General features: G+C 38.5%; 1 protein-coding gene and 2 pseudogenes across 1 annotated transcript in view; all 3 read left to right on the plus strand.

Moving 5' to 3' along the window:
* Nucleotides 1-26977, plus strand: part of MYO3B (myosin IIIB) — a 361097-nt gene that overhangs the window by 154818 nt on the left and 179302 nt on the right. The window contains exons 11-19 of the mRNA XM_039855816.1: nucleotides 6154-6256; nucleotides 7193-7309; nucleotides 7826-7930; nucleotides 10475-10558; nucleotides 11367-11569; nucleotides 16635-16733; nucleotides 17072-17186; nucleotides 23321-23447; nucleotides 24247-24457. Of these exons, the coding sequence (XP_039711750.1) occupies nucleotides 6154-6256; nucleotides 7193-7309; nucleotides 7826-7930; nucleotides 10475-10558; nucleotides 11367-11569; nucleotides 16635-16733; nucleotides 17072-17186; nucleotides 23321-23447; nucleotides 24247-24457 (1164 nt within the window). The remainder of the gene's footprint in view (nucleotides 1-6153; nucleotides 6257-7192; nucleotides 7310-7825; nucleotides 7931-10474; nucleotides 10559-11366; nucleotides 11570-16634; nucleotides 16734-17071; nucleotides 17187-23320; nucleotides 23448-24246; nucleotides 24458-26977) is intronic.
* Nucleotides 8558-8676, plus strand: LOC120597313 (uncharacterized; annotated as a pseudogene).
* On the plus strand, nucleotides 15893-16390 carry LOC120597098 (60S ribosomal protein L31-like; annotated as a pseudogene).

Raw genomic sequence — 26977 nt, forward strand, 5'->3', positions numbered from 1 at the left:
CGAAGAGAGAGAGAGAGAGAGAGAGAGAGAGAGAGAGAGCGCGAGAGAGAGGGCAATAGAAAGAATCCCTAGGTTGGGAAAGACCCAGAAAAGTTAGATGAAAATACTCAGAAAATTTGAGGAGTGGTGGATGGGGAGCAGGGGCAGAGGAGATACTATGAGGAAACTCATGTTGAGTGATCTTTGTCTTTCCAAAAAACTAAGTAAGGAGGTCTCAGAGTTGGGAGTGGGCTGTAGACTGCAGGGAAGTCTTTGAAATGACCACAATGAAGAATCGGATAAAGAGTCCATTAAAAATGGAAACAATGAATTCTCAATAGCACAGAAAACCCAAGTGGAGCTTAATTGAATAGCATTTCATTGTAGTGAAGTCAATCAGTGTTTAAGATCATGCATGTAGAGCATTCAGGAGAGTATTTGACACCACCACTACCACCTTTCCCGTATATCATCTCTAGCAATCTTTAGCCACAAGGAGTAGGAGTAGAGAAATCTGATACTGTGGTCTTCTTCAAGCCTAAAACTGGCTTGGATAGACATCATAGGGGGACAAAGGAATCAAGGAGAGTTTCCTTGGGGTCTTTTGGGGTATGGAAGAACGTAAAGCCAGAAGTGGATGATTGACTTCGAGTCAGGGTCAGGGGACTGGCAGTTACAATGAAGACAAAGAGCAGATTCAGTGAGAGGATGGTGAAAAATGGGATTGTAGAACTGAGATCTTTGGAACTTTTGAGAGAATTGGGAAGTAGTTATAGCTAAACTTGCGAACAACTTCAGCGGAATAGAAATAAACGTTTTTAAAGAGTTGACAAGTCGAAGAACCCTGAGATCAGTATGTGAAGAAAATTAAAGGGATTGGTGGGGGGTGGGAAAACTAGAGACTGATATCAGGGGAAGAAGTAGAGAGAAAGGAAAACAGGGGTCAAGTTCTCAAAAAGATGGTATAAGAAGGTGATGTGAATTTTTCAATAGGGCGATATTGGTTTGGGAGAACAATTGATAAAAAAGGGCAGAGGGGAGCAAGGAGGATGTCCCCTTCCACTTCCCCCTCACAGCGAGTGGATGGAAGGTGGAGCCAGGACAAGAGTGTTATGGGGAAGGAGTCCATTTCGGTTATGATGAGGAAATAAATGAATATTCGAGAATAAGGCTAGGAATCATCTATTGTTCATAATAGAGCAGAAGCTGCACTGTACATGAAGAAAGGCTTGAGTGGTGAGGCCCCATCTCACCTCTTCTGGGAATAGGCATTCCAGATCTTCTGAGTGGTGCAGTTTTGGGGAAGCCAGGCTGTGATCCAGTTCCGTTTCATATAATATATATATGAGGTGCCTGTGCAGAAGTGGTATTGTGCAATTTGAGATCTGATACCTTTTCTCAATGCTGATTATAGTGTATGAGTGAAACCATTTGACCTTGTTTTCCCAGTAGTTTACAATTTTTCCATATTTGATTCAGGTACAGTAGAAAGGTTATGAATTCAAGGCTTACTCTCTCAATAGAGGTTAAGCAGCCCTAAAATTCCGCTGCATTTTTACTTAACCTGTCAGAGATACTTTTGAGCAGTTTGGCCATTTCCTTTACAACAGCTCTCGTTTCCTTGACCTTGAGAAGGACTTTTCCCCTAAACCAGTTCTGCAAATCCCTGAATTCATTGACGTCATCTGGTATGCCATGTCACCATTACAGTTCAGAGTAGAGGTGGAAACATGCTTTTTAAATCACTTTACAAGTGTTAGTGGGAAAAGAGCAAAAATACTGTCTGGAATGAGAGTGGAGGCAGAGAAGGTACTGGGTTAGCAGCACTGTGACCCCCTGCCGCCTTCGCATCAAGTACTCAACAGCAAGCCTCAGTAAAATTACAAGATCCAGCATGTCATTTCCCTGCAGGTGGCTTGAGACTAGCTGAAACCACAGATGTTAAGCCCTTAAATGCCAAGGGTCTACTCTAAGTATTACTTGGTAGAAGAAGTAAGTTGCTGATTGTTTTCTGCTCCGTTGAATGGAGTTTGATTCTACCCTTGTAATTTGCCTGAGGCTGATGGAAACAAAAACCTCAGCTTTTCTGATTTCTTTTCAACCTGCAGCAGTGACCTTTAAAAACAGATTTTTCTCTGTTTAACTGCTGAGCTTTTCCTGCTAAGCCTTGTTCACCCACTTCCTCTTTTACCTATAAGGATGGACACACACACACACACACACACACACACGTGCATGCACAGACATCATATTACATACACTGACAGGTTACTGGGCTCTTGCATAAATGAATGACTTCTGAATGATACATCATCAAGTGCTGAAGATGCTGGACACATAGGAGGTTAAACGTCCTCCGGTCCTCCTAACAGACAAGAAAGAAATAAGTCCACATCCTGTTATAATGAGTATCTGCTATCTATCTATATCTATGTCTATAACTGAGTGAACAAATTCATATATAATTTTCTGCTGGTGTCCTTGATTCTTGCTGCCTAGAGAAGGTGGGTATATCAAATACTGTTTAATATGCTTGATGATAAGATGCTGATTTATTGGAATTCTGGCCAAAACCATGCTTAGATGAAAACAAAAACAAAAAACAAAATCAAAGATACTATAGTGGTTTCCACCCAAATAATTCTTCTATCTTTTTACTCTATATATTGTGATGTTTGATAGATATAAGCTTAAGTTCCAGGTCAAGATAGAGCTCATGTAGTTAAAGTTATCTAAGTGGCGTCTATCTCTACCCATATTTGACTCTTGGTAGAATGGTGTCACACCTAGATGGTCTGCCATTGTTTTTGCACTGTAATTTTTCACATTAAACAAGGAATTCTTCAGCAAAAATTGATAATAGGTGCTATTCTCAAGTAAGGCACTAGATGGAGCATGTAAATTTAAAAGGAATTTAAGTTGGTCGTTGCTAGTGACATATTTAACTCAAGAAAATTTAAACCAAATTTATTTTGATTAATTTAAACTAAAAATAGACAAATATAAAACAATATAACACTTTTTGTAAGTATATGTCATCTAGGATAATATAAATATAAAGAGTTAAAAGTTGAAATAATTTTTTCTTTTCGAGAGACTATCTGAATCTCATAGCCAAAGCAGGGAAGTGAATCAGGCAGCAGTTTCAGAAGAACATTAGTTGGGAAAGGCAGAGAGGGCTAGCAGATAAGTTTTCACTAGTTGAGAAAATGAAGTGGTCTTTATCAGAGTGGAAACACCTTGTATCTACATTAACTTCTAAATTGCCAGCTTCATTTGGGGAGCAGATAATTTTGAGGAATTTGATTGCCTGTTCACATGGGAAGAGGTCATGCATAGCTAATAGCAGCAGATAAAACCTTTTAAAAGTTGTTTGTTGTTTATAAAATATTGTCAGAGGAAATTTTTGTGAGAACCCAGCTTAGATTTGAAGATAGCATCTGCATGATACCTGGAGGCTAAATCTGTGAGATAGATAGATTGACATACAGGCAGTCTGCAACAGAGTTCAAAAGATAACCATTTCTATCCTGGTGGCATTTCTTTGTATATGTTCATACTGAAACTCAACAACTTTCTACTAGAGTTTATTCATTTGTGATATTGCACATGAAGTTTTGTCAGTGCTTTCATTTTTAGTTGCCTATAAAAATGTCATCCAGCATGAAGCTTAGCATCCCTGCATGCAATTCGGGCTGCCTTTAAGTCCAAGCCAGGAGTTACCGGAGTTTTTTTTTAAAAAAGAATCCCTAGGAAGCTTACCATTGATTCAGTGTATCTTGAATTCTGATTTCCCCAACCTCCCTGCTACCATTTACTTCTCAAATTCCCATGCGTTCTGTCCAAGGTACTTAGTGGGGAGACAGAGAGGAGTGTTTACTCCACCCTGACGAGAACCAGAGCTGTGCATGATTTTTTAAATTCCTGGTTTTCTTTGTCAAAAGATGTGTACAATAAACTCTAACACAGCCCTTTTCATACAGTTGAAAGCTAAAAGTTTAGGAAGGAGATAAATTAACTGAATTTAATATAACAAAGATTTAATAATTTATAAAAATGTGTTGCAATATTTTGTTTTATGATAAACTTAAAGATAAAAAAACGTTTAGGTTTTATGTGAGGAGGATTTGGCCCGAAATATGTACCCTCCTGCTGTTTTATTTAGCAAAGTGGTTAGCTAGAAGCAGGCAGCAGCTCTAAGTTTTAATAAAAAAAATATATTTTGAACCAATCTTTGACATCACTAATATGTTAGAACACAGATGAATAAACCGTTCTGTTTAATAATAAAAAGCGTTAGGTTATAAATTTGATTTTATTAAGTAAAATTTAGCTTCATCTACTTTGGACCTTTATATGAATTAGCAGCAAAATGGGTTCTAGCACTAGAGATGACTAATACCATGCTTCAAATACCCCTTCTTCAAATCTATCAGTGATGATGATTAGAAAATAACATTTAATGTAATAGGCAGGAAGAGAAAAAAGGTCAGTGTTTTCTTTGCCCATTTCCATTGTATTATAAACTCAAGACTCAATATGCAGAGCTGTTCAGTTTGATTCTTCCTTTTTTTACCTACTTTGGTGAAATGTGTGTAGCAAGGGATAGAGTGTACATCAGGGCACCATGCCTCCTACATGATGCTTACAGGAAAACGTTCAGTAAAGCCAGCTTCTGGGACCTGGCAGGATAGAACTCTATCCTTTAAAGCTGTGATGATTGTGGACGTACAGGTGATAGGGAATAACCATGCAATGATGCCTCTTTGCTGATAAATTTATAGTACCTGGGAGGACATTTCACATGTGATTTTGTTTAGTTAGTGGTGCTCTCTAGTGCAAATTATTGATTCCAAATTTTGACAAGGACAGAAGAATAGTACTTGGTATCTTTTTTCAACCCTTTTGCATTTTTGTATCTATGATTGTATTTGCTTTCACAGCCACCTGTGTGACAGACCAATCGTGAATGTTCTATTTATAGATGAAGAAAACTAACATGCTGGTCGTTAAGGGATTTGCTGAGTGGCCCATACCACATTACTCACAAGCCTGGAACTAAGACCAAGAGCTCTTAACTTTTAGGCCAGTGCTCTCCCTATACCACATTGAGTAGTGATAAGCTTATGAAGGGAATTGTGGGAAGGCCTACTTTGACCTTGAATTAATTTTATACCTTAAAGAACTGTATTTTAGTATGCCAAAGGGGACTGGTGTTAATTGCCAACCGAGTTTTTTAAATGTCTGGTGAACACCCTCTCCCTCACCCCACCCCATCCCCCATCTCCAGCAAGAGAAAATCTCACATATATAAACAAGGGGATGAACATAACGATACTGCTTTGTTTCTAATAGCAAAAAATTGGAATCAGCCTAAATATTTATCAATATAGGACTGGGTAAATAAATTGGTACATATTTATATGATGTAATATTACCAAGTGATTAAAGTGACTGAAATACTTGAAATACTGATCTATCTCTCTATCAAGAGAAATCATAATGTTGAATGGAAAAAAAGCAAAATTTCAGAATGAAACCTACAGTATATCATTTTTACAATTAAACATACAGAATCCATATATTGTTTATGGTACCTATATGTGTATGATCACTATTTAAAAATAGACTGGAGGGATACCCACAAAATGGTGGTTACTCAGGAAAGGGGATGAAACATGGGTCCCAAAGAGATTTCAAATAAATAAAATATAAGCATTTATCAATTCATTAGTATTTGCTACATTAGTCTCTGAAGTTTTCTGTAATTTTAAAAATTTCTCAAAAAGTTTGGGGTGGTACCGACGGATAGCCTGAGGGGACCTTAAGAGAGGTACCCCAATGAGAATCATATGCCTGACACTGAACAGAAAAAAATGTGAGAAAGTGCTGTGATTGGCATTTAAGAAAAGCAGATATAAGTAGTAGATGCACCCATGTGGTGATACGTCCACTCTGCGGTAGAAACAGGCTTGAGCTCTGGAGCTCACCTTACCCCGGGGAGCCCTACAGGGACTGGGAGAGACCTTAGGAACCTGGACTGGACTTGCTCTTCCTGTCCCTGTCTCTGAAGTCTCTGAACATGTCATGCGATAAGACTGCAATGAGTCATTCTCATTGCCCATTTCCTGCTACAATATGTACTGTCTTAGTGCTAATATTCTCTGGATAAAGTTCTAGGCGTGAAAGGATGCACACCGGAAGACCTTATCATGTGGAAGATGCCGAAAAATACTGCCTTGAAGATGATTTGGTGAATCTAGAGGTCCTGGACGAGGTACTAAATATTTAGTAGACAATTCTCACTGATGACATTTGTTTCATGTAAATGGTCTGACCTTTCTGTTGTAGACCCTATTTTCCTAAATTACTTGAAAATTTAATGTTTATATAGCCTTGGTGCAGCTTAAGGAGCATTGGTTGCTGTGATATCCTGTGCTGTGTTCTTTCATGTTCCCCCAAATGTCCTAAATCATGAAGAGAAAGAATTTAGAGTTTTTCAATAAAGCACCTTATGTTGTAGACTTAAATGTATCAGGTGAATATTATTTTCTGTTTAAAGAAGAGTACAATTTAACCCTTAAATTAAGATAGTTGTTTGTTCTTTGTAAAGAGGAGCTTCATTTAGGGAAATAGTGAAGTTAATATAGCTTGAATTCTAAATTTGAAAAGTGTGATAATCCTCATTTAAAATTTACATGTTTAATAGAGCTGTTAATTGCACTAGACCTGCTTCTCCTGCTTCTAACTCTGGAGACCCTTAACTGCAATACACGAATCACTAAAGTATAATATAAAAATGTTCAATTCTATATTCCCACCATATAAATTTTAAGCACAATGATTTGAGAACTGAAGTTACTATTTTGTCAGTACTTTATCAGTAGGAATGACCTACTAAGTCAAATTCTAATAGAACATCTTCATTGGTTGAGATAAGTTTTTCATAATATCAAGTAATACCTTTGCTGGATATTCAGTGTCTTTTAGCAAGCCCCAAGTGGACCTAATTCTTTCAGCATATTCCTATTTTTTTCTTCTTGCAAGGCAAATATCTGCATTTAGGATCATTAGTGTCAGTGTATGATTTAAATTGACTACTTTCATCTTTTAGAGAAAAATATTCTTGTAGAATAAGTTTATTGGTATTGTTAGAATCTCTCTCTTGATTAGAAATAATGTTTACTTTCAATGCCATTTATCCTATTCTTAGGATACAATTATTCATCAGTTGCAGAAGCGTTATGTGGACTTGCTGATTTACACATATGTTGGAGACATCTTGATTGCCTTAAACCCCTTCCAGAATCTAAGCATATACTCTCCACAGGTAAGGGATGCTTTAAGAGCATGTTGCTTAATAAGAAATTAAAAATCACAAGGGAAAATGAAAAGAAGGGAAAAGTGAGTAAAATTGTGCCACCCCAAACTGCAGATAATAATGCAACACAAATGGAATTCTTACATTTTGGGGGTAACTTTTTAAAGTAAGATATAGGAAGGAAAACTAATACTCATTTAGTGCTTACTACATGCCGGGATTGAGTTACCTTGTTTATTTCTCACAACCCTGTCAGAAAGGTACTAGTATTAAGCCTATTTAGCACACGAGGAGACAATATAGTGAAGTTCACTCCCTTGCATGAGTTAATGAAGGCAGCAAGTGAGGAACCAGGATTTGAAATCAGGACTATAGAATTGAGAACCTGAGCTCTACAGCCTTCCCAATGCTACAATTCCCTGACAAGTGACAAAGCCTTGGTTTCATGGGCAACAGGTATTAGAGCATTAGAAGATTCAGTGGAACGTTAGAAGTGTCCCTTAAATTAATTATTTTATTCTTCAGTTTTCCAGACTTTATCATGGAATGAAACGTGCCTCGAATCCCCCTCACATATTTGCATCAGCAGATGCTGCTTACCAATGCATGGTTACTTTCAGCAAAGACCAGGTAAGAAGTCACCTTCCTTTTCTACCAAGTCAGTATGTTCTGTCTTCCTCTGCACCTCTTAAGTCTTCCTGAAAACTTTCCATTCTGGTTTCTGCTACTAACCCAAGGAAATAGTAGCTTGGTGAATAGTAAGAGTGAAAAAACCAGAGAAGCAGAAAAACGTGAAAACTCTTTTCAAATAACGTGAAACATTCACATCAAGAGCATTCATTTTCCCTGATTAAGTATAATAAGGATATATCTAATGTGAATCTGAGAAATAGAGTAATACAAACCTGATTACATGGCAATGATTATAATAAAAACAGGACATAGAATGAAAAATGAAATTGCATTCTATTAAGGTCTCAGAATTTTCATGGTCAAGTCCTTTTTATGTGAAATACTGATCATAGGTTGACAATGGTCATGCACCACACTGTTTAGTTGCTGAGAAATTGTGATGGATTGGGTAAAGACTGAACAAATCTACTTAGTGCTCAATTAAAACACAAAGCTGACCTATGTGTTTTAACTTTCTGGACTTCCAGTTCACGGTGGTGGCATATCCAACCTTTGACCCTTCCTTTACTTTTAATATATATGTTTTCCTTTGTGTCTGTATTCTGTTTAAAATAGGAAGAATCTGTCTATGGCTATGCCATCCTGAACGTGCCCAATCTTGTCTGATCTCAGAAGCTAAGCAGGGTCGGGCCTGCTTAGTACTTGGATGGGAGACCACCTAGGAATACCAGGTGCTGTAGGCATTAAAACAAAACAAAACAAAACAAAAACAAAAACAAAACCTGTTAAAGTAGAAAGAGTCTAATCTGGTAGGAAATTTTATGAGAGAATTATTGTGTGTATATTTCCTGAGACTGTGAAATCCCTGCTTTCGGTGTGTTGAGGAATAGATAAAATTATAACAGCGCAACTTACAAAATGAAGTACATAGAATCACTATAGATTAGAAACTTGGCTCCTCCAAATTCTTACCTTTCTCGGAGACTTGTGAAGTATCTGTATAGTTCATAGAGAACAAGTAAATGAAAAGAGATATATGTGTTTCTCAAGTTCAGAAATTGCCCTACCATGTTGTTGTTTTTCTAACACCACTTCTGATACTAAATATTGTATCTTTTCCAACTCCAACCCATTCTCCAATTCTTCAACGCCAACTGGATGTCCAACGACTCAATTCCATTCAATTCTGACACTAACTACCAAGAGTTAACACAGACCTCACAAGTTCAGGTTTCAGTCCCACAAGACTGTCCCCACTTCAGACGCCAGCTGCAAATGAGGCAACTAGGTTACCCACACTTCTGCCTGGCTGACTACAAATTCAGGAATTCCCACAACCCCCTTCAGGTTTGATAATTCACTAGAATGACTTGCAGAACTCAGGAAAACACTTGACTTACATTTACTGGTTTATTGTAAAGAATACAATTCAGGAACAACCAAATAGAAGAAATTCAGAGGGCAAGATGTAGGGAGGGGGTGGGCAAAGTTTTCATGCCTTCATGCCCCTCTCCCAGCACCCACACATGTTCATACCAGAAGCTCTCTGAATCTTGTTGTTCAAAAGTTTTTATGACTGAGCCAATCTCTAGCCCCTCTTCCTTTCCCAGAAGTTGGGATGACGAGGCTGAAAATTCCCACCCTCTAATTATGGGTTTGGTCTTTCTTGTGACCAGACCCCTCCTGAAGCTGTCTTGGGCTCCATCTTGAACCACTTGGTTCAAGTGGTTAGCAGTTAGGTTTTATAGAAAGGGATTTGTTTGTGAATAACAGAAGATGTTTCTATCACTCCTATATCATTCAGGAAATTGAGGGCTTTAGGAGCTCTGTGCCAGGAACCAGAGATAAATACCAAATTGTTTTTATTATACTGTACCCACTAATCTCCTTTATTCATAAAGAGCTTCTAGAAATGAATGATAAAAAGGTCAAGTACAAAAAAGAATAGGTAAAGAATATGGACTTGTCATGAGAAAAGAAAATGTGAATGACTTTAAACATATATGAAGTAATGCCTAACCTCACTCATAATACAAGAAATGAAAAATTAAAACTACACTGAGATATCATTTTTTGCCTATCAGATTGGCAAAAATCCAACAGACTCTGGTAGAGCTATGGGAGAACAGGCACTTTCATAGACTGGTACAGTCCTTAGGAAGGCAACTTGGTGCTATCTATCAGTTATACAAATGTATATACCTTTTGATGCAACAACCTCGTTTCTAGGAATTTATTCTACAGATGAACCTACACATAAATACAACTACCTTTGACAGAGTTATTTATTGCAATATTGTTTGTAATAACGAAAGGAAAAAAACTCAAGTGTCTATCCTTATAGGACTGGTTAAATAGGTGATGGTACATCTATGCATTGAAGAAGTTATTGATGTACTGAAAAGGAAAGATTCCTAAGGTATATTGCTGAGTGAAAAATTAAGGTGCACAGCAGTGGATGTTATGTGAAAGCCATAGCTGAACACACAGGGTGTTTACTGTGCTATGAATTTCTCACCAACACTCCATTTTCTGTGTCAGTGCATTGTCATCAGCGGAGAAAGTGGCTCTGGGAAGACAGAAAGCGCCCACCTGATTGTTCAGCATTTGACTTTCTTGGGAAAGGTATTGATTCCTGTATTATGTATTGTGGCTAGAAGTTTCTGCAGACTAACTGCATAAATGCACAAATGATGAAAATACATTTTTTTAATGGTTATATAAAAACATTCCACCTTTATTATGCTTGCCTCCTGATAGCCAGGCCTCATAAGATGTCAGCATGCCATCTTTCTTTCACGTAGTGAGGAAAATAATGCCAGCATGAATTTACCAGATTATTGGCAGTTAATTTTGTATGCTTTTAATATAATGTAAACATTTAGCCATTAAGTAGTAAAAGTTGTTAAACATTAGGAACAGGGGCAGGGAGAGCCACTAAAGTGGTTAAAGAATTGGAAAATAGAAATCTTTGGGCAAAAGTTGAGAGAAATAAAAATTTTCAGCTTGGTGATATGGACATTGAAGGAATGACTTAAAAAATGGTCTACCAGTTACTTATACTCAGAATTAGTGTATTATGAGACTAAGAAAGATTTTAAGAAATATTTTTTCAGAACAGGTTTATGAATATTATAATGAATAACTGAGAAAAGTTATGGGCTCTCTCTATTTAAAATTCTTTCTAATGGTTTAGGCATTTTATCTGTCAAAGATCTTATGTGAAGTGCGTCTGGACTTAAAAACATCTGATGCCTATGCATGGAGGAGTTGCTCATCTGAGAACACAATGCTGGTGGTTGATGCTAATTCCCCCAAATGCAATTCTTCCCAAAAGGATAATGTGAATTCTGCGGGCAGGGAGGGGTGCCTGGTAAATTTGCTGAATTAATGTTTCCGGAGGCTACTTGTAACTGTTCTGTGTTTGGCACAGGCCAATAATCAGACCTTGAGAGAAAAAATCCTGCAAGTCAACTCCCTGGTGGAAGCCTTTGGAAATGCATGCACTGCCATCAATGACAATTCCAGCCGTTTTGGAAAGTATCTGGAAATGATGTTTACACCAACTGGAGCTGTGATGGGAGCAAGAATCTCTGAATATCTCCTTGAAAAGTCCAGAGTTATAAAACAGGCAGTGTAGGTACACTATTTGATCACTGTGGTTTTGCTCAGCAATATAGAGGTTTTGGGAATTCTAATTGCTCCATTTTTATACTGTTTTTAGCATCCCGATAGATAGGTTGGTTCCTCTCAGCCCCCCCAGGAGCAATAAATTATTTAAGTAAAAGATAAGTTGTGATTTCTAACCTAAAAGATGTCTGCAAGCAGAGTACAAACAGCTGTGGTGGGAGTACTTTGGGATAGTCATGCCTGTTTTTCCTGAGTTGGTTATATCAGATAGAATTTAACAGCATTGCAGATACTTAAAAAAGAAAGAAAGAAAGAAAGAAAGAAATCATTAGATCCCTTAAAATTAAACTTGTCTATGAAAAAAAAAAAGCACTGAGAATATTCTACATGTTAATTTTTCCCCTAGACTGAAAGAGGAAAAAAATATTTTGTTTTAAGAAGAGCAGTATAGCAATAGTGATCAGTGGCATGGACTGCTCTGGGTTTAAGTGTTGGCTCTGACATTGCTTGTGTGACCTTGGGTCTGTCAGTTAACCTCTCTGTGCCTCATCTGTGAAATGGAGATGCTCTTAGAGCCTACCTCATGGGTTTGTTGTGAGGATTAATGAGTTTATTTACATGAAATTCCTTTGAAAGGTGCCTAGTATAGTATACATTTATCAGATAGTTAACCAATCTTCCTACTGTTATTACTATTGCAGGACACCAGACTTCCTCCTTCCTCAGGAATATGGCTCCATTCATGCGTTATTCCATAATTATCTATTGAATTCTTGCTGTATATCAGTGCTGTACTCCCTTCTGGGGTCGCTAGAGTAAAAAATAGAAAAGGTCCCAGTATTCATGGAACTTGGAGTGGGTGGTGGATAGGGGAGGCGTCAGAAAGGATCACAAACATTAAACAAAAAAATAAACATAAATGCAGAACAACTGTGACAAGTACCAGGAAGCAATGTAAGGTGCTATGAAGGTAAAACAGGAAAAGGAAGGGCACATAATCTAGTCCAGGAAGAAAGGGGCTTCTGATGTATGAGATATTTAGCCTGAGGTCTGAGGATCACCAGGTGTTAGCCAATGAGGGAAGGAAGAAGCGGGGAGGGAGAGGGGTCAAAGATAAGACTGAGACCAGATCATGCAGGGCTCTAGACCCAGGCTGAGGAACCTTATTCTAAAGACTCTTACTCTTTAGAACCTTACTCTAAAGGCAATAGGAAGCCATTTCACGTTTTTAAGAAGAGGAATCACAAAACTCAACTTGCACTTGAAAATGATTGTTCTGGCTTCAGTGAGGTGAATGAATTAGAGGAGAAAAGTATTATGTTGAGACTGTTAGGATGCTGTTGTCAAATCCATGTGAGAGATTGTTTGCCAAGACTAAGGTGGTAGCGGTAGAGATGAAGATAGACAGGATTTGACAAGTCTGAGAGATATTGTACAAGTAGAATCCACAGGACTTGCTCTGGGTTAAGAATCCAAGCGTCTTCTTCTATCATACACTTTCAGTTGTCTCACAAAATAGGGACTGACATGAAGAAATTAAACAAATGAACAAAAGGATAATCAGTTTAGCTTCTCTGTGGTTTCTTGATTAATTTTTATGAGGTTCCCCTATTTCTTTCTCCCCAAATTAGGGTGATTTTAAGGTTGAAAGAGATATCTCTGATAGAATGGAAACTGCAGTTTTCTGTGTTCAAATGTAAAATGGTCTTTTACAAAGATAATTGAGAGTTTTAATCACAGTTTTGTCACTTATTGTATGTTATTTATTAATATAAATATCCTTGTACCTTACTTTCCTCATATGCAAAAAGGACTCATTAAAGCTGACCTCATAGAGCTATTATGAGAATTAAATGAGATGATATGTAATATACCAAATATAAATCTAAAACATAAGTAATAAATAATTTTTTAAAATTTATTTAATTTTAATTAGTTTCAAGTATACAGTACATTAGTTAGACATTTATATAGTTTATAAAATGATCCCCCTAATTGCCCTCTCTCTCATTTGGTTTTCCACCTAGCCAATATATTAATGCTAACTGCATTCCCTATGCTGCCATAATTTATTATTATTAAATTTAATCAATATGATAGCACTGATAGACTGAACACATTGGATGAGAAGATGGAACCTCTGCAAGTCCTGTTCATCCAACCTTTCTGGTTCTGTCCTCTTGCGGCACAAAATAAGATTCCCCTTCTTGATACCCTGTGGGTGAATGAGGTCATGTGACCAACTCTAGCAAGTGGGCACTTAATGGAAAGACCCTCCAGAGTGCTGACAAAGTGCAGGAAGGTAGCTGTTCCATCATCCTGGGCCCATGAGTGACAACGATGAGCACATCTTCCCCCCACCACCCCTCTACTGGTTCTCAGTGGATGTATTCTGAGCAAGAAGTAAGTCTTTGTTGAGTTAAGCCACTAAGATCTTGGGATATTTGTTTTTGTCACAAAACCAAGCCAATCCGGATAGCTACAGGGATGAAAATCAAGTTGAAATTGTACTAGGAATGGATGATAGTAGGCAAAGCTCAGAAGAATTGAGATATCTGTAAAACAAAAACAAACAACAAACAAAAACTATAGGAAGCTAAGACCAAAATGGGTAAGCCAAAACCTGCACATTTACCGGAGGTTAAGGAACAAGTGACATTCATACCAGGCATACCGGTTCATAAAGCCTTGTAAGGGTTTTCCTGTCTCAGTGACTGGTGCCACCATCACCAGATGCTCAAGTTAGAAATCTGGGAGGCAGACTCCAGGTCCCTTTCCCTCCCTACCCTCATTCATTCTATCAGGATGTTCTTTTAGTCATTCATCCAAAATATATCTTTAGATTTACTCTTGTTCTCTATCATCACTGTCTAAGCCACTCGCTCTTTCACCTAGACCTCCTAATTAGTCTCCCCGCATCTATGTTGGTACTTCTTACAACCTAGTCTTCATCCTTCAACTGGATGTAATTTTTTCAACACAAATCTACTCATGTCACACATTTAAAGTGCACTCTGGCTCTAGTTTAAAACGCTTCAAAGACTTCTAATTGCTTAATCAACAAAATCTGCATTCTTTCCTAATAAGTCCTGGTGTGGGCTGGCCCTGCCTACCTGCCCACCTCCTTCTCAGTAGCATTCTTTTGGTTCTACATGAGTATTTCATTCAGAGCCTTTGTGTATGTTCTGCTCCCTCTCTTTGGAATGCTTTCCCCTTCTCTCTGTAGCTCCTTCCGGCCCCTCTTTATACTTCATTGTTTGACTTAGTGTTATTTCCTCAGAGAGGTCTTTCCCTGACTCGACACAAGTAGCCTTTAACCCCCAATGTTGTTCTTCATCTCAGCTCCTTGTTTGTTTCTTTCAAAGTCCTCATCACAAGATTCCTTATTTATTCACCTAACTCCATCACTAGAAGGGAAGCTCCAGAGCCCATGAATCCTCTGAGTCCTGTATCCCTTGCATCTGGCACAGTGCCTGCCATGACTGGCACTCAATACATTTGTAAGTTGAGTGAACAAATGAGTGAGGAATGACAAGTGAGGGCATCTATAATATGGGGCAGGAATAAGAATAAACCAGAAGACCTTCGACAGGATAAACAATCACAGGAAGACTAGGATATCCAGGAGAAGCCAAAGAAAAGAGCGGGGCTCATGTCACAAATAGGGGCAAGGAATAGAAGGAAGACAAGATTTCTTTCCATAGAGCTAAGTTGGCCAAGGTGAGGATTTGCCAGAATTCTGGGGCATTGAAAGAAGAAACCATTTTCCTCTAGAGGAAAGAAGGGGATCCAGAGCAGGGCTTTTCAAACTGCCTTTCCTGACAGACTACTTTTTAAAAAAACATTAATTCACAATCCCTTGTGAACTAATACCTTTGTAAAGCATAATTGAAATGAATTATCAGAGAAATTTTCATACTCTTAGATGTCATGGCAATGTCACTTGCTACAAAATGTCTAGACATGTACTTCCCAGGTCCTTGTCTTATAAGCTGACAACAGTCCATAGAGTACACTTAGAGGTGGCACCTATCTGAAAGGACCCTGGCCAGGGTGGCCTAAAAGAGGGTGGACAGCAGGAGGCAAGGAGGGCAGATGCATGCTATTTTGAAAGACTACAAATTTGAGAGTCTCAGTTTAGGAGCAGTTCCACTCCCTAATTTGCTGTGCAACTGGTGAGCCACTTCCTGTCGGAGCCTCCAGTAAAGTAGTGAGTTTGGCTGATCTCTTTTAGCTGTATACCACTGATTCTGAAGCAACATGGGCTACAAACAGAAGGCATGTGGCACAGATGCACAGTCATTTGGGCTGGAATAAAAAGATCTTTAAACATGTGTAAACTGAGCTGTTATCTAGAGAATGTTCCATTCTCTAAAACTTCCTCCTGTATAGAGTAAACATAAGTATGTTTAATAATGTGACATTGTGGCTTCCTTTCCAACTTGGGCCCAGCAGAATGGCTCCTGCAAAGCAGGGTGGTGAGAAGAAGGGCCGTTCTGCCACCAACAAGGTAGTGAGCAGAGAATGCATCATCAGCATTCACAAGCAAATCCATGAAGTGTGTTTCAAGAAGCATGCCCCTCGGGCACTCAAAGAGATCCAGAAATTTGCAATGAAGGAGGTGGGAACTCCAGATGTGCGTATTGACACCAGACTCAACAAAACTCTCTGGGCCAAAGGAATGTTCCATACAGTACCTGGGCACGGTTGTCCAGAAAATGTAATGAGAATGAAGATTCACCAAACAAGCTCTCTGAGTTGGTTACCTGCATTCCTGTCAACACTTTCAAAAATCTACAGTTAATGTGGATGAGAAGTAACCACTGATTGTTAAATAAAGCTATAAAACTGCAAAAAATAAAAATAAAAATAATGATACTGTGACACTGTGACAATTACTATACTAATCCTATCACTATTACTATTCTGTAATTGGGATGTAGCATATTTAATTGCCTGAAGATTCATATTTGCTATAGAATGATATATTGCACAGAAAGGAAATGGTGTAAATTACTTGGAGTGTGGAAGACCAGAATATGTTATTAATACGTCCCCTTTTTTTTTCCAGGGGAGAGAAAAATTTTCACATATTTTACTATATTTATGCTGGTCTTTATTACCAAAAGAAACTTTCTGAGTTCAGACTTCCTGAGGAAAAACCTCCTAGGTAAGTGTCAGGGATTTTAGTTGTTAATTTTTAATGACTGCATAACTAGTGGTTGACAAAACTTGGATATAAATGGAGCTGTTTTACTAACTGAACATTCACAGTCTCTTTAGCTGAAATACCCAGGATGAGATAGCAGAGACTACATCTCACCATTTGCATTTTCTAGAAAGTTCAGAACTCACCTGCAGCCATTTTACTAAGCTGCGTGCACCATTATTCCACCATAGTATTAGACTGTAAGGGAATGTCCTTGCAAAAAAGGGAATGTCCTTGCCTGGTATTTGGGGTGCCGTTTGCCCAGTCAACACTCATGCTGTTGGTCATATTCCATTTAGGTACATAGCTGGGGAAACTGGAAGGGTGATGCATGACATAACTTCCAAGGAGTCTTACAGAAGACAATTTGAAGCAATTCAGCACTGTTTCAGGATTATAGGGTTCACTGACAAGGTAAGTGATTGTCAAGAGAGACAAAAACTCAAATGTTAATATTCTTGGATCAATGTGAGTGAAGACTTGAGTGTTCTAAGTTGGGGCAGGATACTTACTTTTCAGTTGCCACGCTGGTCATGTTATAAGGTCTCACTACTCGAAGCGTGCCTAGAGGACCAGAAACATTGTTATCAACCAAGAGCTTGTTAGACATGCAGACTCTCAGGTCCAAGGACAGCTGAATCAGAATCTGCATTTTAACAAGAAATGCAGGTGAACATGAAAGTAGAAGTACTGTTGCAAGTATCATGTGCCCGTGAATTGTCATTAATTCATTACAGCTGCAATAACAAACACCTAAGTAATACTGCCCTTTTCTGAGTTGGGGTCGTTCCAACCATTAAAGTGAATTATGTAATAGGAGTACAAGAATATGTAGGTTACATCCAAACCACAGAAATATATTTATGCAAGTAATTCCTTGAGAACCAAGACGAATTAATTTAAACCTTTTCAACTTTTCTTGCAGTCACTTCCTTCTCCATGGTACACAGTTGTACATTATTAACTTTGGCTCTAAGTACTGTACTACTCTTATCATACTAGATGCAGACTGTCTCTATTAAATATATGCCAGGGGTGACAGAAAATATTTATAACCCTAGGCTCTCAAATATTATTCTGTGATACATTTATGTCATAGTTTCTGGGCTTCATGCCATCAATTTTGCAAAATATACAGATTCTTTTGCTTTTTCAACAAAGGAGGTGAATGATTAGGAGGTAGGTGAGAGTGTTAAATCTTAAGGGATTAGATTACAAAATGTTTGAGTCACCCTGGGACTGCCACTCTGGATAAAGAATTGCTTCTGTAATCCAATGAGTTTGGCTAGCCCTTCCCTCTCCAGCATGGTTGATTTTAGTTATAATAATACCTTTCTTCTTTCTAGTCAGCTGTTAATTTTCTCCGTCACCCTTACATAGGCTTTAAACTGACAGAGAGTGGAAATTCCCAAAGCTCAGATAAAAATAGAAATATATTTCCCTTGGCTCCTTAGAGGAGAGCGATTAAACAGGTTCCAGCATTGTTAAAGAACCTTTATGGTTATTAATTTATAGAGTTGATTGTTATCAAAGACGTGTGGTAAAGCTGGCAGTAGAGCCACTGAAAGTCATCTGGGTCATGTCAGTGTTTAGGGACATATTTTCTGAAAAGGGTGCAGGAACAATAGAGAAGTCAGCCATAGAGTTAATAATATTTTGCTTTCATTGCATACAGGGATGGTTATAGAATACTGTGAAGAGATTGGCCCTAGCTCTAAATGAAAGTATGTAATGGTACTGTTCTAATAATAGAAATGTACTACAAATAATAATAAAACAGAGGCTATTTTAAGATAAAGTTATAAACAAAGAAATTAAATATGCTATGTGTTCTTAAAGTAAGCCATCCTAACCCCTATGGGGAAAGAAAAAGGTAAAGTAGAAATGAATGAATGACTGCATGAATAAATATGAAGAGAAAGAGATATAAAAGGTGATAATCATTCATAATTTGTGGCTGGTCTAAATGAATAACTGGAATATAATTCTATGTATATGTGTGTATGTTCACCATGTCCCATATTAATTTACACTGGAAATAAACCAACCTATATCAGTTAGCAACCTTGGAAATAGAAGGAAAAGGCTGGATCTGACCTATTTGACCTGAAATCCTTTGGTTACATTTTGTCTGTATCTCTGTAGACAACATGTTTTGCTGAATTAACTCAGTTCACTCTATGTTTATAAATGCAAAGTAGTTTGACTAAATTCAGAAAGATTTAGTTGAATGTACTAAGGCAGCAGATCCCAAATAGCTGGTGTAACAGGACTTTTTCTTAAGTTGTTCTGAGGGACATTTCTAGACTGAGTTTAAATGAACTGGTTAATTTCATAAAATTATGGTCCCTGATCTTTCTTATAATGTCACTAGTTCCCTGCAGGAATCCCTTCAGTTTTTTCCCAACGTTATATCAAAATTATGAGTAGCAAACCTTAGTGGGGGCTCAGGAGTATAGATTTTAATTCTGAGACACCAGCCAAATGTGTCTGAGAGAACACTTGACCCTGAGTTTATTATAAAGAAAATTCCTTCATAGAAGAAGTCTTTCAATAATAATAACGGTTCCTTGTGGGGCTTGGGGCGTTATACCTAAAACCCTATTATAAATATCAGTGCTGTGCTCTCTTCGGCAGCACATATAATAATAAATATTGGTGCCTTTCGACTCGTATTTTTTGAGTCAAACCATACTATTTTTGTTAAATATTATGCTTGTATTGCTGGTATATGGATTATCATAAGATATTAAATAGAGTTTGAAGTGGGTTTATATTTAATGCTACATGAAAACTTTATTAGAAGATTATTTATGTGATGGTCAAGATTGGACATTGACAGCAGATCCCTTGATGAAGAAGTTAGGTAGAAGGCTTTGAAATTAGGGCAATTTTTCTCTCTTTCTTCAAAATTGATTATGAATAGGGAGAGTACTGCTGAAGAAAGAGTGAGGGTTATATGTTAAAATGTAGATTGGGAGCCTTAGAATTTCTAATGTCTTAATGACAGACAGACAAAATGATTTACAATTGACTTTTTAAAACAATTTTACTGATGTATGATTGACATATCAAAAAAAATTTTTTTTAAACCAGACATTAACTTAAGATGCAAACGTCGTAAGCCTATGAAAAGAGAACTAAGTAAAGGCATTGGAATAGAGCCCGTAAAGGAGAAGGACCTTCAGCCTACTGCAGTGCTTAGGGCAGAACTGGTGAAAAATTAGAGACTTAAAAAGAGAAGTAAGGTAAAGAGGGACTGAGAGGTAAAATTTCCGGGGAGGTACTAGAGAAATAACTACCTTGAGATATCAGTGAACCAGTCTGGGGCAATTTCCTTAAATCAGCTCCAGGCTAACCGAGAAAACCAAAGTTCTCAACTTTCCACTTAGCTTCAACTTTACTGAGAGAATATTTACATCAGTGAAAGAAGTATCTTCTAGGAAAAAAGAGAGAGACAGAGAGAGAGAGGGAGAGAGAGAGAGAGAGAGAGCGTGAGAGCGAGAGCGAGAGCGAGAGCGAGAGCGAGAGTGAGAGCGAGCATGCATCGTGCATGGAGTTTTGGTGGAGAAATACTCTTTCTTCCCCAATTCATATGAATTCATACTCATCATCAATGAATTGGGAAACCCAGCTTAAGGAGTTTTAGTCTTCTTGATAGTTTTCCCTGTCCTAAATAAGATAATTCCATTTTATCATATAGAAGGCTCAAAACTGGTAAGAAATAAAAAGATAAAGCAGCATAGCAAGATTCTGTAGGAAAGGCAAGGTTGTCAGAAAAGGCTCTGTAGCTGGAGATGAGGCAAGAAAAAAATGAGCAAGGTGAGGAAGGTGAAAAATCCTTCCCAGGCTGGCTGTGGGGGAGAAGAGACATTTGATTAAGAAATGCTGGGGTGGGAGGAGTAATTCCACAGATGAACATACTACTGACTGAACTCTACCATGACTGTATATGGCTAATATTTTGACCTGAACACAGGAGTGGATGTAGGTTCTTAGGCCAGAAAGGAGGAACTAACCAACCTAAGGGTGGGACTAAAGGAGTCAAGTAGAATAGCCCGGAAATGTAGCATAGGGATGGATACCCTTCAGGCTAATACCTCAGTGATTAAGTAAACTTAATTACCCCTTCTTAAGATCCCCTCTCTGGAAGGAGACCCAGCCTACCATTAACCTCAGTCATTCACACAGTTTTTGCTGAAGGTCATGGGTAGTTTTCCTCTTTAAGAGAGGAAATGTCTGAGCATTGTGCTGAAGAGGATAGAGCCAGAGAAGCAACTGAGCAAAATTCACCATTTCCTTCCAAGATGATCACCCCAGTGATGACATGCCTGGAAGCCTTATTTTGGAAGGTTTCATGGCTTGTATTGTCATTCATGGTGTGTGTGTGTGTGTGTGGTGTGTGTGTGTGTGTGTGTGTGTGTGTGTGTGTGTTTTAATTAGAGGAAATACATTTTTTCTAACAATACTGAGAGTTTTAGATAACCTCTTGAGATAACTAGATATAGAAATAACAAATATAGAACTCACCGATGTCTCTGGGGCTTGCCTCTCTGGGGAGCTGCTCTGTTTGCATTCTGCAAGCCTCATAGGATATTGATCAAGGTAATGAGGTGCTGTCATGTTAAACCTAGGCCAGTCTCAGAAAACTCATTTGGTAGGTGTTCTCCTTAACCACTCTTAAGTTGTGTGATTAAAACAGTGATTCTTGACGTCAGAAACATGACATCCTACCTTTGATTTAGAAGTTTGAAGAACAATATTTATCTGTAGTAGAAACCCAGTTTAAATCCTCATTTGTCTTTGTAGCATTATCGGGAACCCAACAGATGTCACTATTACAGTCTATGTTCAGGTTTTTGGCTTTACTGAGTAATGTTTACAGGAAGGCTCAATTTGGGGACAATGCTTTATCAATGGTCTACTGACAGTTTCTATTAGTTTACTGCTATGCATGGTGCTAAATCAAGTTTCCCGCCTCAATATTCTTGGTGAAGTACTGTTCTCTATCTATAAGCATAAGGTGAAGAAATTTCCTGGCAATATATTTTATTCTATCACCTACAGGAAATGCAAGTGTTTAAATAAATAAACACACCCTTTTAAAAAACCATTTATGCTACTGATGTATTCAACTTCAATATAAAAGTAGGGCTTAAGTTCATCTGAACTGTTTTTACTCACAACACTTCTCACACCAAATGTGTGGAGTTTATTTCTCACACCAACCAATTTTCCAACAATTCAATTAAACTCCGACAGTGTCTACCTGGAGTTATCATCAGATCCCTCAGCCCCACAAGACGGCCTCACTTCAAACACCAATCACAAGTCCTGGAGTTTTCCTACTTTTAACCGGCTGGTTTTAAACTTGGACTTCCCAAGACCCCTCCTTGGGTTCAGTAATTTGCTAGAAGGACTCATAGAACTCAGGAAAACAGTTTACTTAATTCTTACTGGTTTACTATCAAGGATACAACTCAAGAACAGCTGAATGGAAGAGATGCGTAGAGCAAGGTATTGGGATAGGGGGCACCACTTCTTCTCACCGCCTTCTTGTGTTCTGAACCTCATTAATTAGGGGTTTTAATGGAGGGTTCATTACATAGCCATGACTGATTAAATCATTGCCTGTTGATGATTAACTCCATCTCCAGCCCTTCTCCCTTCCCTGGAGGTCCAGGGTTTGGCTAAAAGTTCCAACCCTTTAATCAAATGGTTGTTTTCTCTGGAAACCAGCTCCAACCTTCCAAGAGCCACTTCATTAGCGCCAACACATCTGTGGTTGAAAAGGGCTTAAGAATAACAAAGGACACCCCTCTCATCCCCATCACTTGGAAAAATTCCAAGGCTTTTCAAAGTTCTTGTGCCAGAAATCTGTGTGAAGACCAAATACATATTTCTTATTATATTACAGTGTCACAGATAATTTCTAGTGAGTCTTTCAAAATATTTCCTGACCTCATTCATATCTATGTGCTCCATCATTTAACTTCAAAATGCTCTAACGAAACATCAATGAATTCCCTGCCAATTACTTCATGAAACTGAAATTCAAAAGAGAGTAAGGAAACATCTCTCTTATTTTGAAGAAATAACCATACTGAATTTGGGAGCTGGTATTTGTTAGGGTAAATGAATAAAAGTGGCTTAAAGAACAAAGAAGATATTAGCATTCTGAGGTAAAAGAGGTTCACATTGCAGAACAACTCCATTCCATGCCATCATTGGTCTCAGGCATCCTAATTTATGCCTTGGTTGAGGCTGGGTTGCAAGAAGTTCCTGCCGGCAATAATGGGAAAGAAACAAGAAGGAGGCTTGCTGGTTTCCATAGGCCAGGTCCAGAAGTGGCTCACATCAGTCCACTTGCTTCTTTGTTAATGTAGTTGCATGGCCACCCCTAACCACAAGGGAGGTTGAGAAATTTGTGTGCCCAGGAAAGGGGGAAGGATGGACTTTGGTGACAACCAGCACTTTTCACCACAGTGCTAGAGTTTGTTGTTTTGATTGGCAATTATCTTCAAACATGGCTCTTGATGTCCTTTCAGGAAGTACACTCAGTGTACAGAATTTTGGCTGGGATTTTGAATATTGGAAACATTGAGTTTGCAGCTATTTCTTCTCAACATCAAACTGATAAAAGTGAGGTTCCCAATGCTGAAGCTTTGGAAAATGGTAATTATTCGACACCAATGCACTGTGTTCCCCAAGTACATTTTTCTTTCATTTTGGTAAAATTTCGAGACTATAAAATATAGTGCAGCTGTTGCTGGTTCTTCTGCTGGCTCTGAGTGCTTTCACTAACCAGTATTTCCCAAGGATGTCTTGTAGAACGTCAATGTTCTTTCCATGAGCTGCAAATAGGTGTTCTGTAGGAAATAATTCCATGGCAGGTAACTTTGGGCAGTGGTTCTCAACCCTGGTAGCTTTTGAAAATCAGTTACAAATTTTTGAAAATAATACAAGAGGTTGGATGCCACTGTGAATCCACTGAATTAGCATCTGCAGGGAGAAAGCAGGCACCTACTTATTATTAGCTTTACATGTAATAATGGTAGCTAGCACAAGGAATAGGAATCCTGAATTTAAAATAAGAAACCCCTCATTTAAATAAAGTGAACACCTTTTGTGTTAAAGTGCAGCACTTTTTAGAGCCTTTAGTACACAAATGAGCTTTGTGACTCTTTCAGAGGAGACTACAGTCTCCAGAAACTGCTCCAACTTACTTGACCAAAGCCACCTCTTCCTACTTTTTTTCACTTAACACCTGTGAAAAGCTTTCAGAACAGTTTGGAAGACCCTATGACAGTCTGGATACTTCTTGGGGTTAGGGACCTGGCTTCTTTATCTTTGACTTAGAAGTGCTGAGGATAGAGCCTGGCACTTAGTACATGTTGAGTAAGTGCTGGCTGCCTGAATGAATGGATGGATAGATGACTACATTTTCCAGTGTCATCTTTACTTTTTGTTCCAGCTGCTTCTGTTCTCTGCATCAGTCCGGAAGAGCTCCAGGAAGCCCTTACTTCACATTGTGTGGTCACACGAGGAGAGACCATCATCCGAGCCAATACTGTTGACAGGGCCATGGATGTCCGAGATGCCATGTCCAAAGCCCTGTATGGGAGGCTCTTCAGCTGGATTGTAAATCGCATCAATACACTCCTGCAGCCAGACAAAAACATATGGCAAGTTCCTCTGGGGAGCAGAGGCCTCTACCCTGGAGTCTCTTGGAGTTTGCAAGAGGAAGTATTTGGTTCTCTCTTGGGTTTTCTTTAGCAAAGCTCTCAGGTCTTACACTTTAAAAATTGCATTGGGATCCAGGAGAGCCAAAGTGTTTATACCTGAGAGGTGCATAATTGACAAAGTCAGTTTAGTGAAGTGTTTAAGAGAATAGGTGTGGCTGGGAGTGAGACCAACCCAATTTGCATCAAAATTCTACAGCTTAACCAGCTGCATGTCCTAAGTGGTGGTTTTCTCATCTGTAAAATGAGGATAATAATATCCTCCTCACAGTATTGTTTTAGAATTAACTGAGATATTTCATGAAAAGTTTTAAAGCACAGTATCATATATTATTACTACAACTACTACCTCTACTGCTTTTTCTTCCTTTTTTAAAACATTTTTTATTTTTTAAATTTTAATTAGTTTCAAGTATACCGTACATTGGTTAGACATCTATATAATAAAAATGATCCCCCCAATTGCTCCCTCCCTCCCCTGACCCTCCACCTAGCCAATGTATTAATGCTAATTGCATTCCCTATGCCGTGCTCCCCATCCACGTGACCATCCATCAGCTACTAATTTGTACTTCTTTAACCCTTCATCCCATTCTCCCAGCCCCCCAAACCCTCTTCCTCTCTGTCACCAAATTGTCTACTATATTTGTGAGTCTGTTTTTGATTGGTTTGTTCTTTTTATTCCTTAAATTCCACATATAAGTGAAATCGTATAGTGTTTATCTTTCTCTGTCTGACTTAAATACCTTCTATATTCATCAAAACAATATCTTTTTTCATTCCCTTCCTTTACAGGGTATTTTTATCCTTTCAGCCACTCTATCTTTTGGTTGGAGCACTTAATTCTTTTCCATTTAAGGTACTTATTGATAGGGATGTAGTTGTTACTATTCTTTATTCCTGTTTTTGATACATGTTTTTTATTCTTAAAGAAGTCCCTCCAACATTTCCTGTAATTCTGGCTTAGTGGTGATAAAGTCCTTTATTTTTGTCTGGGAAGCTCTTTATCTGTCCATCAACTTTAAATGATAGCATTGCTGGATAAATTACTCTTGGTTGTATATCCTGGGTCTTCTTCTTGTTGAATATCTTTTGCCAAGCTTTTCTGTCCTGCATAGTTTCTTTTGAGAAATCAGCTACCAGTCTTATGGGTGTTCCCTTGTAGGTAACTATCTGCTTTCCTCTAGCTGCTTTTAAGGTTCTTTTAAGGTTTAATCTTTGGCATATTAATTATGATGTGTCTTGGTGTGGGCCTCTTTGGATTCCTGGTTTTTGGGATTCTCTGAGCTTCCTGGGGTTCTACATCCATTTCCTTCACCAGGTGAGGGAATTTTTCCATCATTATTTCTTCAAACACCTGTTCAACATCTTGATTTTCTTCTGTTATGCTGATCAGATGAATATTTGGAAACGTCATTGTGTCCCATATCCTCCTTAAATTATTTTTATAGTCTTGGCATCTTTTTTTCTTGCCATTCTGATTGAGTGTCCTGATTGGCTGTCCTGTCCTCTAGATAGGGCATGTGATCTTCTTTATTCACTTTGTTTATTCCTTTTAATATACTTCTCATCTCAGATAATGTGTTCTTCATTTCAGACTGGTTCCCTTTTATAATTCCTACTTTCATTTTTATGTTTTTTAGCTCTTTGTTGAAGTTCTCACTGAATTTATCTACACTTCCCAAAAGTTCATTGAGCATCTTTATAACTAGTGTTTTGAACTTTGCACTTGTTAGATTGCTTGACTCCATTATATCTGGATCTCTGTTCTCTTCTGTCATATGGTTTCTGCTTCTTTGTCTTCCCATTTTGGCTGCCTTTCCGTGTCTGTTTCTATGTACAAAGTAAAGCTCCTAAAGTCTCCTGATCTTATTAGTGTGGATTTGTGAAGTAGGTGTCCAGTGGCACAGTCCTGAAAGGGATTCAGCTGCAGGCCAAATTTAGCCCAAGCCTCTACCCCTCCAGGGCCACCTGTCAAGATTCAGCAAGCAATCCACAGATGCTGTGCTTATATTTGCCTCAAAAAGCCACACCAGAAACCGAGGTCAGCTACCTCCACCAGTGTGAATCTCAGCAAGGAGCATCTGACTCACTGAGGATATATCTGAATGTGTCTTGCATGGGCCCATGTTGGGGGAGGCGGGGTTTCAGGAAATCCTCTGGGCAGAGCGACCTCTGTTATCCAGTTTGATGATGTCACAGCTATGGCGGCGCTGTGTCCCGCGCACTGGTAGGGGAGAGGGCTCAACAGGGAACAATGGATACTGCTGGCACTTCTGTATCGAGAGAGTCTTGCCTCAGCCCTCACTCTGAAAATGGCTCCCTGTAAGTCCCTGGTGCCCCCTGCACGCATCTGAATGTGGTGCTCAGAGCGAGCAGGTTCATCACCACAAAAATCTGCTCGTGGACACGGCTCCTTTAAGAGGCTTCTGCCACTGCCACAGTCTCTGTCTCAGCCGCTTG

Source organism: Pteropus medius, unplaced genomic scaffold, assembly GCF_902729225.1.
Source record: "Pteropus medius unplaced genomic scaffold, Ma_sr-lr_union100, whole genome shotgun sequence".
Taxonomy (NCBI): Eukaryota; Metazoa; Chordata; class Mammalia; order Chiroptera; family Pteropodidae; genus Pteropus; species Pteropus medius.